General features: G+C 45.1%; 1 protein-coding gene across 7 annotated transcripts in view; it reads right to left on the bottom strand.

Annotated features, from left to right (window-relative positions):
- The window catches only part of COBL (cordon-bleu WH2 repeat protein), a 287,518-nt gene that overhangs the window by 64,706 nt on the left and 208,513 nt on the right, over positions 1–14,299 (bottom strand). For 4 of the 7 annotated variants that reach the window (XM_017496912.2, XM_037727270.1, XM_037727271.1 and 1 more), the window contains 2 exons: positions 5,379–5,517; positions 3,085–3,255 (listed from right to left, as the gene is read on the bottom strand). In XM_017496912.2, the coding sequence (XP_017352401.1) occupies positions 3,085–3,255; positions 5,379–5,517 (310 nt within the window). The remainder of the gene's footprint in view (positions 1–3,084; positions 3,256–5,378; positions 5,518–14,299) is intronic. The other 3 variants (XM_037727273.1, XM_017496917.2, XM_017496919.2) reach the window with 1 other exon arrangement.

The raw sequence follows: 14,299 nt of genomic DNA, 5'->3' as shown, positions 1-14,299 counted from the left end.
TCAAAAGCCCTACACATAAGTGGCACTGAACATCTGAGCACACGGTCTTCTCCATGTGGCCTTTGTTCCAGGTAAATGTGGTTTTCATGACCAAGTATCAAGTACTAATCCCAGTTTCAGCATTGAAATGGGAGTCAGGGCTTTGTGCTTGGGCTAAGTTCCAGGCAGGCTGGCAGGACTCTGGCTGTGGAAGGGAGGCTGACAGTCGCCTCCTGGAACCCCAGCAAAGCCATCAGGCCCGTGAGCAGGTCAAGATCTTACAGAGGTCAGGGAGGAGACAGGGGAATGGCTGGAACAGAGGAGCCCACAGTTGAAGAGAAAAAGTAAAGAAAGGATGAAGCTGTACAGAATCTATTTACGTCTTCTCCTCACCCTCTTAAATCTGCACACAAATCCATTATCTATTAGCTTTTTGAATCTTTTTATCTTATGGAGGTTGGCTGTGCATACTGGTTTTCAAAACAGTGTATTTATCCTTGGAGTATGGCATCTGCTGTAGAAATCACAGTGGCCTGTGAAAGCCAGTGTCCCCTGGAGTCTCTGCAGTGGCAGGAGAGAAGTACAGGATGATGGATGAAGCAAAGACTGAGAGTCCAAGATCCCATAAAAACAAACTCCTCTGTACCGTGTATGGTGGTAAGGCCTCCTGCCTCAGTTTCCCCATGGTGACTGTGCCTACCCTACAAAGCTGTGAGAGACTTCTGTGTGGTGCCTGGTGGACCGACTGGGCCTTGTAGGTACTCAGGGTAAGCTCTCCTACAAACACAGAGTTTGTTACGTGAGGAACACAGTTTTAAAACTGAACTCGAGAGGAGATAGGCAAGTGCTTGTAGCTGGCATAAAAATGTCTCCACTGAGCTTCCACACAGCCAAAAATAGCCAGAAGTTTGCTCAGGAGTGCAGGGGCAAATATGGGCCACAGTGACACACACTCACAGCCAGCGCTCAAGCGCCAACATCCTGTGCCTCGCTGGGGATGGGTGGAAACAGCACCCAGATTTCAACACTATGTGAAAAGATACAACAAATGAAAAGAAAAGCTTCGTTTTCCTTAATTCTTTTAAGTCCCAAAGGCAAGTTGCATTCTGCCTGGCTAGGCGGGGAATCCTCATTTATAAAGCCATAAACAATGGGCAGGCTGGTTCTGCTAATTAGCAACATAAAGGCTCCGAGGTGGATGCTTGAACACGTGGTGTGCTGGCAGCTGGGAGCGCGGGTGGAAGCGTCAGGAGAGGTTGGGGAGCTTCGGCTAAGCCCCAAGAAGGGCCAGGTGCCAGGCTGGTCTGACGGGTAGTGAGGAGATGAAATTGCTGTACTGTATCTAACGCTTCCTGAGGCCTCCCCGTCCCTAACCTCCTCTTCCCTCAACTTGCTGTGAATGTGAAAGAGGGGGGAGAGGTGAATTATGACTCTGAGAGCAAAGGAAATCCCAGGTGCATGTACGCGGGGGCGGATGAACTGGGGCGGAGTGAGCAGAGGGTGCAAGGAGGAAATGGAGCCACAACGCAAGAAAGTAGCGAGTCTGGTCTTCCCTCGGCCACTTTGTTCTACTTTCAGCTCAGATCTGTCCGAAAGTCTAAGGGCAGCAGGTGGGGAGGTTCCGCAGCTCTGCAGAGATGCAGGAGGAATCCTGATGCCTCAAGCCTGGGGCAGCCTGGGTTAAGTGCCCGTCCCACATCCTGTGTGCCCATTGCCCCAGCAGACGCTGCACCTGAACAGTGAGTGCCCCCAACACACAGGCAGCCCAGGAGGAAGCCACGGTCTGCGGTCTGCGAGCTTGCCCCCAGCTCTCCCATCCTGTGTAGGCTGCCACGCGGGTGCTGGGCCCATTCCGTGACTACCAATGGGGTATGCTCGGCTTTATTGCTTTCGTCCAGCTATTTTCCCCTCACTTTTGCCCCCAGAAAGGAGATTTTGTAGGTGAGGGCAGCAGCCGCAGGAGAGAGCACCGACTGACTCTCACGGCGCTGGTGTGTGGGGCTTAAAACCCACTGTCTTCAGACACGAAATGGCTCTGGAGCCGTCCACACTGCGGCTGCTGTCTTTCTGATTGATAAGCCTAAAGCTTTCTTTTCGAATGCCTTGAAAAAATTCATTTGCATGCGGAAGCATGTCTAATGTCAAGATGATCAAACGTATTTTAAGGGTGGAAAAGAAGTACTTGTGAAGAAAGATAAAATGAATGAGGATTATTGGGCCTAGAGAAAGTCGATAAGTAATCCAACAATTACCTTCTTTACCCAGAAGCTGGCAGGCAGCAAGCTAGTCCTCATTTCCAAAGAAGACAGAAAAAGATAAAGTGGTCCACTGGCAGCAAAGTGTGAGCTTCCTAACCAGAGACAGGGCTGTGCATACTCATGTGGGCACTGGCAGGGCGGTGGGCTGCAAGCAGTGACATTTTACTGCTCCCTGTACGCAGCCCAGGATGGCGCGTGCTTTATAAGGAAGTGTCGCCACACAGCTGAGACGCTGAAGCGGTCCACGTGCAGGCCCAGCGTGCCCGTGATGCCACGGAGTCCCGAGAGGAAATGGATAAACCTGCCTGTCTGCAGGTGGCGACGCTATCCCTAGCGCTTACTAAACTCCAAAAGAAATCCCAGGGAACAACAAGCAGAGCCCCTCTCAACCAGGGTGTGCCAGGAGACAGAAGCAATGCGGGACATCAGTTCTGGCTGTGAGTACACTTAAAGCGAGCTGCTTCCCCTTCTCGTACCTCAGTTTCCTCTTCCGCAGAGAAGCGGTACTCACTCTAGGCCATGCCGACGGCTGGCCCTCTCTACAGACACTCTGAGGTTCATTCTAATACGAGAGCACTGGCTCCTACCTGATGTCCCCACAACCACAAGGGACGTGTTTAGCTGAAGTCTGACCACGCACAGGCATGATTACCTGGTTAAATTCTCCAGAGTGCGTTCTCTGTGAAATCAGACGCACTGCATTCAGCATTGAGAAAGAAGAGCTGAGAAGGAAAGGCACACACATCCAAAGACAAGAACGGAAAGCCTGGAAACCGAGCCCCGACACTGCAGTGCCCAGAGAGGTGAACGGTCAACGCACAGTCGGAATGAAGCGAGAGGAACATACGTTTGGGTCTTGGGTCTGAGGCCTCGGAACCAGCGCCTTCCCCTGGAAAGCTGAGAGGCTCCGCCACGTCTGTGTCAGGAGGAGGGTAGGGCGGGGGTGGGGGGAGCACTAACTGGGGCGGACCCCGAGCAGTGCCTCTGGGAGGCTTTTGTGGCACCTGCCGTGCACCACCTATGTGGAATCAACAGGGAGTTACTTTAGCAGGTTAAGCCGAAAGATGTCCTGCCTTCCAACACAGGAAACACTGCCGTCACTCACCAGGCACCAAATCCAACCTCACTGGGCACCAGGTCCAGCCACACCTACCACCAGATCCAGACTTGTCCAGCATCTAATCCATCTCACCCGGCACCATCCACATCCAACCACACTCACACTTTAACATTTGACATACGTGCTGTCCTATCATTGGGCCAGTTTGGAAAGATGTGCCTCACTGCAATTGCTTTCTGATAGACACAGCTACCTAAATGCCGGCCTTGAAAACTGTTCTTCGCCACCCCTACAGAGCTTTGTAAGTGAAAGGGAACTCCTTTTATTCATGCTAGTCTTTTCCAGGTTCATGGATCTGTTTTTAGCCTCCTCTTGTTGCTTTTCTATAGCCACGGCCTTACTCTGGCTAGGTTAAGCATTCATTTAGGTTATCTCTTCTGAGTCCATTTATACTTTCACCTCCTTTGGCTCTTCAGAGTAATAGTTCTCCAAGTTTGTTTTGAAGAATGTCCTGAGTTGTAGAGAGAGTCGGGGGGGTTGTGTCCCAAGTGCATGGGACACAAAGGCTCAGTCCTCAGTTCATGGCAGCCCATCCTGTTCCAGAAGGAATTGTTCTCCTTACATTTGATGAAGGGCTAGGGGTCTCATTCTCCTGTGTGAGAGGGAAGTGTCCCAGCTCTCCAGACTTGCCTGGGGTCCCTAGAAAATAGGAGCTCTTTGCTTATAGAGGTCTTAGGGGTGTCTGTGGGCAACACTCACACCCCTGGTGGAACCCCTGGTCCTGCCCTGGGTTGAAGTGGGCTGTCTGACCTAGGGATTGGCACGATCCAACCACATACAGCCATTTACAGTGGATGCCATTTAAAATTTAAACCAGGGGCTTTTGTCCTTTTACAAAAAAATGGAGAGAGAGAGCATGGAAGGGAGAATGGGGGGCTCTTCATGAAATAGGAGAAAAACAGGTTTATTTTAATGTTCCACTGACAACGTTTTCTTTCAATCTGACAGTATATTCCTTGGGGAGAGAGTTTGAACTGACATGCAATACGAGTTTATTGCTTCCTAGGGTAACTGACTCCCAGGCTGAAATGCTAACACATTAAAAGCGAGGAACTCACAGGAAAGATGCTGACAAACTGCCACGGAGCTCTTCGTAAAGGTCCAGAACTGCCAAGGCAGTCACTTATCTTGGGAGGACCTTCCCTCCTGCAGCTGCAGATGTTAGGGCAAAGGCAAAATGCGGGCTGCCTGGGCGGGTTAAGGGGCGTGGTGAGCGGCCTGGAGGTGATGGTGGCTTCAGCATGAGCGCTGATGCATGCCATTCTCGGGGCTCTCAGCTCAGGAGGGTGTGACTCCTAGGCTGCCATTTTCCAACCACTCTCTGCAAGAGCCATTTCAGTCCCTACGTAAGTGAAATAACAAATGCTGAATGATTTAAAAATAAAATGAACCCTTGGTTCTTTGACCTGGAGAGCTCCAGCATTCAGCTTCTCTCCACCTCGCCTGTAGCATGAGGAGTGGGCCACAATGACTTAATAGGCGTCTTTCTGCCCACAGACAGTATGATTCCATCTTCTTTCCTCTGAGCTCTCTTTTTCTCAAAGAAAATCAGGGTCTTTGCTGAATGTATACGAGGTATATCAGTGGAGATCAATTTCAAACAGGATGGTCCAAAAATTACTCAGCTGATGTCAGCTCGTCTGTACATCACCTGTGGCCTAAGATCTCTTTGAAATGTCAGATGTCCTTCAGAGCAGCTTCTGCGACGTCGCCCTAGGAACTTCTCTTTTTGCCATCAGAGACATGCATCGCACACTCACACTCACAGGCTTTCCATTTTCACTCTCTCCGGGCTCCTGCTCCTGTTTCCCGCCTTCCACCATCCCCCACCTCCTAATGCTCATACTTGTCCACCAAATGCTGCTAGTGAGATATGAAGAGAACCTGTGATTATTTATTTCCAGCCCTTCTTTCTTTAGCGTTAATATTTTCCAGGTTAATACCATTAGGGATGAGGCTATCAGGAGTTCACAGCAGAGCAAGCATCCCCGCATGCAGACGGCAGGCCGAGCCTCACTCACCCATCTTGCTCTTCCTGTTCTCCTCCTTATCCTCAGTGCGGCTGGGGATCAGGGGACTCGGTGGTGGTGGCTGTGGCGGAGGGGGAGCTGGCGCTCGCCGCTTCTTCTTCTGTAAATCAATCTGTGACCCCAGAGATACCTATGAAGTAGAAAGAGGGAAAGAGGCAGTGTCAGGGTAATTGTGCTGGGGCAGGGGTGTGCACACGGAAGGTGGTGCTCCAAGAAGGTTGTCAGATGGCCGGTTCCCTGTCCAGGTCCTCCCAGTGGAGGCTGTGAGGTGAGAGTCCAGCGGACCGCCACGGAGTGGCCTGGAGGTAGCAGAGTGTTGCTCACAGACATCCCTAAGACCTCTATAAGCAGAGAGCTCAGGTTTTCTAGGGACCCCAGGCAAGTCTGGGGAGCTGGGAAACTTCCCTGTCACACAAGAGAATGAGACCCCTAGCCCTTCATCAAATGTAAGGAGAACAATTCCTTTTGGAACAGGATGGGCTGCCATGAACTGTGATCACACAGAGGAAGAGCTGATGGGGACAGCTCAGACGTCACCCGTGCCCAGACTTAGGTTTGCTTCCCTGACTCTGCACATTCACATCCCAGAGCAGCCAAGACTATCTAATGGTCCAAAGGTGAACACAGTTTGATGCAGAATTGCAATGAAGTTTCTTAGTATATGGGCTATTAGATCAGTGTATGGGATATCAGCTGCCCAACCCTAGCAGAAATCCAGCTCCTGCTCACAGACTTCAATAGTGAAACACACACAGCTTCTAAAGGCAGCTCATGAATACTGGGCAGGTCTAATTGCTGAATGTGAAATCTGTTTTGTCTATAAAATTGAATTCACTGATTCTATTTCTTTGTTCCTGCAGGACTACATAATCCTCCTCTCCTGTCCTCCTCATTAGGGCCAAAGTTTTTATTCATTCACTCTCATTGATTAAAATCCATTTAAAGAACTTTATATTACATGTAGAGAAGTGCAGAGTATGTGCAAAGAATGAGCCAGGCACGGCAGTGGGACCTGCAGTCCCAGATACTCAGGAGGCTGAGGCAGGAGAATTGCTTGAACCCAGGAAGCAGAAGTTTCAGTGAGCTGAGATCACACCACTGCACTCCAGCCTGGGTGATGTTGTGAGACTATGTCTAAGGGAGGGGAAAAAAGAATGAATATGATGACTATGCACTGTTCTGACCTCGAGTAGCTCAGAGCCAAGTCTTGGATGTCCAGTCCAAGTCCTTCCTGGTCCTCCAAGAGCCCATCCCAGGAATGGTGCCCATAACACCCCACCTCTGCCACTTCAACTCTGACCTTGGTGCTCTCTAGTTTATTAACTCAGGCTTGCACCATGTGTACCATGTATATGGGAGGGAGAGAGACAACGTGGGGGAAGAGAATGTGTGTAAACAGTCTCCTTTTAATTTTTATCAGTAATACACATTTACTGCAAAAATAGTTTAAAAATATATGTAAAAGGAAGAACATAATCACTTTATCAATACTCAAACTACTAACAATGGGCATATGTTTTCCTGGTCTTTTTTTTCTTCTAAAAATAATTTTTCTTCCCTTCTGTTACAGTATATTATAACCACCTCCTATAGGTCTAAAATTCTTTAATATATTTTACATAAAACATGGACATAACAGAAAGTAAACAACCCCACAAAGCTGAGTCAAACCAGCAATTTCTTGTCCACCACCCCCTCTCCAGCAGTAACCACTTCACACTTTTTTTTTTGCATTTATTTCATTTTTCAAAATAAGAAGCTTATTTGTACTCTTTCTTGATGTGTCCATATATTGGTGTCCTATTCCAGAAGATGAGGATTTTGTTCTTTGAGACATGCATGCGCAAACACACACACACACACACACACACACACACACTCATACTTTTCCCTTCCATTTTCCAAAAAATTATAGCAAAAGATTTGTTAATATTTACTATTTAGTTATACACATTTAATTATAGTAGATATCAAAATTATGAAACATAGAAGTTTTCTTCAGCAGGAATTTTCTCCTACTGAGAAGTATAATGTATATCGTAATTACATGTTCTAAATTACCTTTTTGTTTTCTCTGAATTTGATAACTGATTTGTTTTCTAGCTTTTTTTCTTAATTGCATTTCCTGGAAATTCCCTTTCCCTCTACTCAGTCCTGATCCCTTGTTTCCTGGATATTCTGCCTGTTTTGCGTGTGTCGTTTTTGTTTTGTTTTGTTTCGTTTTGAAATAGAGTCATGCTTGTCACCCAGGCTGAAGTGCAGTGGTGCAATCTTGGGTTCAAGTGTTCTCCAGCCTCCTGAGTAGCTGGCACTACAGGCACCGCCACCACGCCAGGCTAACTTTTGTATTTTTAATGGAGACAGCGTTTTGCGCCATGTTGGCCAGGCTGGTCTTGAACTCCTGGCTCCAGTGATCCGCCTGCCTCAGCCTCCGAAAGTGTTAGAATTACAGGTGTGAGCCACCGTGCCTGGCCCCGCCTGTTTTTGTTTTTGTTTTTTTAAAATTCACTGCATTTTAGTGGTGCCCAGTTTCTAGCAACTTTCTGACACAAGATGTGTATGAGGAAGATTTTTGAGACTTTCAAAATGTAAGAATGTTTTCATTCTACTATACGGAACAGTCAGCATAGACACCTATAGGAACCTAGGATGAAAAGAATTGTTCCTCAAAATGCTAAGCCATTCCTCCGCTGTCTCCCAGTTGGGAACCGTGCAGCTGAGACACCGGAACCAGAGTGGGGTGCAGTCTTCTGCATGCCATCTGCTTTTCCTCTGCAGGCTCAGGGAGTTCTTACTCCTTCCTGCTGGGAAGTTTCACAGGGGCAAGTGCTGGGTGGGGCTCTTTTCATTCATTGTCAGTGCTATCTACTGACCCCTGCAATCTGAATATCCCTTACTTCTGCAGAATTTTTAGTGTTATTCTTTTCAACTTTTTCTTTCCTCTGTTTCTCTCTCTCTCTGGGATTTCAATTAATTAAACATTGAGGATTTAAAATTAATTGTCTTATTTTCTCTTGAATACTCTTGCCTAAATTTTTTCTGATTTTCCCCCTTCTTGGGAATTTTCTCCATTGTAAGTAAGACTCATGAATTTTAAAATATCTGTTATTTTTATTTATTTTTTTTAATTTCCAAGAGCCCCTTCTTGTTAAGGATTTTAAAAATAGCATCATGTTCCTGTTTCCTGGATACCACAGCTTCTCTTTCCTCTAGGAAGCTATGCTTTGTATTGTTTTCAAGAACGCGTTTTAATTTCCATTTTCTTCAGCCATATGCACCATGCTTTCCTCCAGGGTCCTTTCTGCTCTCCATCATGGCCTCTGTTTATCACATTTTGACTCTTCCTCAAATTTGTGGCTGATTGTTTATAATATGTGTGTTTCTGTGTCTAGGGTCTGTTCATACACTAATGGGATTCCCAGTGGGAATCTGGGCAGAAATGTGATAGTTCACAGAGAGATCCCCAGATATTCATACCTGCAGGACTATCTGCTAGCTTGGCCATCTTCCACACAGGAAAAGCCCAGCTTCTGCCTGGGGGAAGCTAGGCCTTCCCGAGTGCCCTGGTGAGAAGACCTTGAAGCTGTCCTGTGGCATGTGGGTTTTCGCTTATCCCTGTGTGGGTGCAGACTCGGTTGTGTCTGGTGTCCTGGAGTCAGGGTCTCTTAATTGTGCAGGGGGTGGCAGTGGAGACATCTGGTTGTGGTGGGCAGGGAGGGGTATGAAGGTCTTACTGTTTCACCTGCAGGCATTCCTTCCTTCCTTCCTTCCTCATCAGCTCATTCTGTGGTCGCGTGCAGAGAAATACACGCCCCAGATTCCTGAGTGTCCTGGGGTCTGCTGTCTTCTGCTGGGTCTCTTTCACCCAGCAGTCAAGTTTCAGCTTCTTCCGCTTTACTAGGTATTTACCACAGTCAAAATACACTGCAGGCCAGGCACAGTGGCTCATGCCTGTCATCCCAGCACTTTGGGAGACCAAGGTGGGTGGGTCACTTGAAGTCAGGAGTTTGAGAACAGCCTGGCCAACAAAGCAAAACCCCGTCTTTGCTAAATATACAAAAATTAGCTGGGTGTGATGGCAGGCGCCTATAGTCCCAGCTACTCAGGAGGCTGAGGCAGGAGAATCATTTGAACCCAGGAGGTGGAGGTTGCAGTGATGCCAGATTGTGCCACTGCACTCCAGCCTGAGCGACAGAGCAAGACTCCGTCCGTCTGAAAAAAACAATTCACTGCAGTCTCCCAAAGTATCTACTGAGAACTGTCATCAACTTCCAGTGCTCCTTCTTTCCTCTTTGTGAAGACTTTTTTTTAGTGGAGTTTCAGAGGGAGAGACACAGATTTGTTTTATTAGCCATGTAGTTTCCCCTAATTTTTCAGCTTTACTGAGGAATAAACAAGTAAACATCGTGTGTGTGTTATACAATTAATAATCTGATATACATATCTACTGTGAAATAATCACAATCAAGCTAATTAACGTATCTATCACTTCACATAATTACCATTTTCTTTTTAATTTTTTTTTCTTTGTGGTAAAAACCCTTAAAATCAATCCTCTTAGCAGAATTTCAAGTATTTTCTAATGGCTGCCTAGTACGCCACAGAATTGATGAGCCATAATTAACTAAATTAGTCCCCTTTGCCTTTGGCTAAATATTAAAATTATTTGGTTCTGGTAATAACAAATTAAATTTCTTAAAACACTCTGTAATTTTATCTTTCTCCAACATTTCTTTTTCTCCCTTTATTTTTTCTTTTGAGTTTTCAATAAAACCGTTTACTAAAACTCCTCAGGTACAGAACACATAAAATTCAGTGAAGAGATAAGATCCTAAAATCCCAGTTTTAAGGCTCGTTGTCATGAAGAAGTGATGTCAACTAGAGAGCAGAACAGGAAGCCCCCCCACCTCAGTTTCTCCACAAAGGCATCAAGTTAACAGCAATTTGTATTTGTAATCCAGAAGCTTTTATGAGAACTCCGGAAACCAGTTAAGAAGGCACAAGACCCTAGGCAAGCTTAATGCCAAGAATGGCCACGCTAAAGTGGGTAAGTACAGCCATTTCACCTCAACTGTGACAGCCCTTCCCCTAAGCCAGTAAGGCTCAGTGTGAGCAGGAGAAAAAGCCCAATTTGTGGCTTTTCCCTTGGGAAGAAGAGAGAAGAACTGAATGTACATCTATCTAACATTCCAGCTTTCCAGGGGGGCTGCCTGAGGGACTGGTTTATGTCTCGCCTGGCTGGGAGCACTGATGGGAGGCTGGCACACTTTGAATGCCTGGGAGCCACTGAGAAAAAAGGAGCTCAGAGGCTGGTTGCAACAGCAGAGATGTGCCAATGCCACAGGCAGAGGCCAGCACAGCTCACTGCCATCAAGAGAAAGCACCCAGCTCACCGCTTATCCCTCGGGAGGAAATGAGAAGGCTAAAAAGTACATGCAATGTTCTGGATTTTGGGGGAGGCTTGTTCAAGGGACTGTTTTCTGTCTCAGTTGACTAGGAATACAGACAAAACTGAAATACTTTGGATGACTGAAGGCTTCTGAAACAAGAGAGCTCAGAGGCTGGCTGCAGTGCCAGGAAATCTGCAGTACCATAGACAGACCAAGAAAGTGCAAGAGATTACATGCTCCTAAAGAAGCAATCAGCGAACTTTCTAATTGGAAAATATACCAACAAGCCCAGGGAAGATGCATATCCAGAAAAGGTTTGACAGGCCCCAAGAATCTCTAGCTGAGCCGACTGACATGGTATTACATACACTGCAAGAAACCAGTCCGTAAAGGCCGGAAGAGGTGGCTCTTTTTTCTAATGCACAAATTACATTAAAAAATAATGTGGCCGGGTGCGGTGGCTCACGCCTATAATCCCAGCACTTTGGGAGGCCGAGGTGGGTGGATCACGAGGTCAAGAGATCGACACCATACTGGTCAACATGGTGAAACTCCGTCTCTACTAAAAATACAAAAATTAGCTGGGCATGGTGGCATATGCCTGTAGTCCCAGCTACTCGGGAGGCTGAGGCAGGAGAATTGCTTGAACCCAGGAAGCAGAGGTTGCGGTGAGCCGAGATCATGCCATTGCACTCCAGCCTGGGTAACNAAAAAAAAAAAAAAAAAAAAAAAAAAAAAAAAAAAAAAAAAAAAAAAAAAACCACAAAAAAAAAAAAACAACAAGGTACATGAGGAAACAGGGAAACATGGCCAAATTAAAGGAACTCAATAAACATCTAGAGAGAAATAACAAATAAATGGAAATATATGACCAAAAAATAATTTTAAAAAATTAAAGAAGTTTAGTGCTCTACAGGAGAATACTCAGACAGCTACACAAAATCAGAAAAACTATGCATGAACAGAATCATGTCAATAAAGAGACAGAAACTATAAAAAAACAGAAGTTCTGAAGTTGAAAAATAAAATAACTGAACCAACAACTTCACCAGAGTTCAACAGCAGGCTGTATTAAGAAGAAGAAATAATCAGTGAACTAAACAACAGGTCACTTGAAATTATTGAGTAAAAAAAATAAAATTCAAAAAGTGAACAGAGCCTTAGGGGCTTTATGGGAAAATGCCAAGGGGATCAAAATATGCATCACGGGAATCAGAGAAGGAGAAGAGAGAGAGAAAGGTGCAGAGAGCTGATCTGAAGAAATGATGTCTGACAATTCCCCAAATTGGAGCAAGGAAATGAACATACAAAATTTTAAAAGCTCAAAGCACTCCAACTCGAATAAACCCAAAGAGGAACATACCACATTTCATTAAAATCAAGCTATCAATAGTCAAAGACAAAACAATAAACTTGAAAACAGCAAGAGAATTGATTCATCACAGGCAAGGGAATCTTAAAATATCAGCAGGTTTCTCAGTAAAAAAGTTGCAAGCCAGAAAAGGGTGGATGATATATTCAAAGTGCTAAAATGGGGGGAAAAAACCCACCTGCCAACCAAGAATACTTAAAAACTGCCAACCAAGAACAGTTTATCTCAGGAGTCCTCAGCGCCTGGGCCACACACCAGTACCAGTCTGTGGCTTCTTAGGAACCAAGCTGCACAGCAAGATGTGAGTGGTAAGTGGGCAAGCATTACTGCCTGAGCTCCGCCTCCCGCCAGATCAGTGGCCACAGCAGATTCTCGGAGGAGCGCCAACCCTACTGTGAACTGCGTGTGCGGGGATCCAGGTTGTGCACTCCCTATGGTAATTTAATGTCTGACAATGAGGTGAAACAGTTTTATCCTGAAACCATCCCTGCCCCACTGGTCCGTGGAAAAATTGTCATCCATAAAACTGATCCCTGGTGGCAAAAACGGTAGGGACCACCGCATTACCTGGCAAAACTGTATTTCAAAGTGAAGTCGACTCATCGAAGAAATCAATGCCCAGGCCAATGTCATAGAGCTTCCCCCTGTGTTTTCTTCTAGTAGATTTATAATTTCAGGCCTTACATTTAACTTTTTAATCTATTTTGAGTAGATTTTTGTATATGGTGTGAGATAAGGCTCACATTCTTCCATATGTGGATATCAATCTTTCCCAACATTATTTATTGAAAAGACTGTTATTTCCTCAATGTGTGTTCTTGATACCTTTGACAAAAATCAATTGACCATAAACACATGGGTTTATTTCTGGGCTTTCTGTAGTGTTCCACTGGTTGATATGTCTGTTTTTTAGCCAGTACCATGCTGTAGTCAAAGCCACTGCCTACAACAGCTTTACATTTCTAAATCAGGGAGTGTGATGCATCCACCTTTGTTCCTTTGCTCCAGATTGCTTTGGCTATTTAGAGTCTTTTCTGGTTCCACAGTAATTTAAAAATTGTTTTTTCTATTTCTCTGAAAAAAGACATTGGAATTTTGATAAAAATTGCATTAAATTTGTAGTTCACTTTAGGTAGTAGGGACATTTTAACAATATTATTTAATCCTTGAACATGAAACATCTTTCCATTTTCTTGTGCCCTTTCCTATTTTTTAGCAATGCTGTATAGTTTTCAGTGTACAGATCTTTTACCTCCTTGTTTAAATTAACAAATGCAAAAATTCATAAATAGAAATGTGTTAAACTAAATAGCTCCTACACAGCAAAGAAAACAATGAACAGAGTGAAGTGACAATCCATAGATTGTTAGAAAATATTTGCAAACCATGTATCTGATAAAAGGCTAATATCCAAAATATGTAAGAAACTAAAACTCAATAGCAAAAAAACAAATAACTGAATTAAAAAGTGGGCAAACAATGTGAACAGACATTTTCCCCCAAATAAGATACAAATGATTAACACATATATGAAGAAATGCTCAACATCTCTAATTGTATGAGAATACAAAGTAAAATCTACAGTGAGGTATCACCTCGCACTTGTTAGAATGGCTATAATAAAAAAAGAGGAAAGAACCCTTGTGTACTGTTGGTGAAAATGTAAATTAGTAGAGCCATTTTGGAAAATAAGATGAAGTTTTCCCAAAACACTAAAAATAGAACTACCGAGTGATCCAACCATCCCCACTTCTGAGTACTATCCAGAAAATTTGAAATCAGTACATTAAAAGACATCTGCACTTCCTTGTTCATTTCAACATTACTACAAATAAATACAGCAAGGTTGTATGAGCCAACCATCCCCACAGCAGGGCACAGTGGCTTGTACCTGTAATCCCAGCACTTTGGGAGGTTGAGCAGGGAGGTCTCGTGAAGCTAGGAGTTTGAGACCAGCATGGGCAACACTGCAAGACCCTGTCACTACAAAAAGTGTTTTAAAACTTAGCCAGGTATAGTGGCATGTGCCTGTAATTTCAGTTACTTAGGAGGCTGAGTCAGGAGGATTGCCTGAGCCCAGGAATTGAAGGCTGCAGGAAGCCATGATGACATTCCTGCATCCAAGCCTGGGTGATGGAGTGAGACCCTGT

The sequence above is a fragment of the Cebus imitator genome, unplaced genomic scaffold (assembly GCF_001604975.1).
Source record: "Cebus imitator isolate Cc_AM_T3 unplaced genomic scaffold, Cebus_imitator-1.0 Scaffold225, whole genome shotgun sequence".
Lineage (NCBI taxonomy): Eukaryota > Metazoa > Chordata > Mammalia > Primates > Cebidae > Cebus > Cebus imitator.
This window is presented reverse-complemented; position numbering and strand designations above follow the sequence as displayed.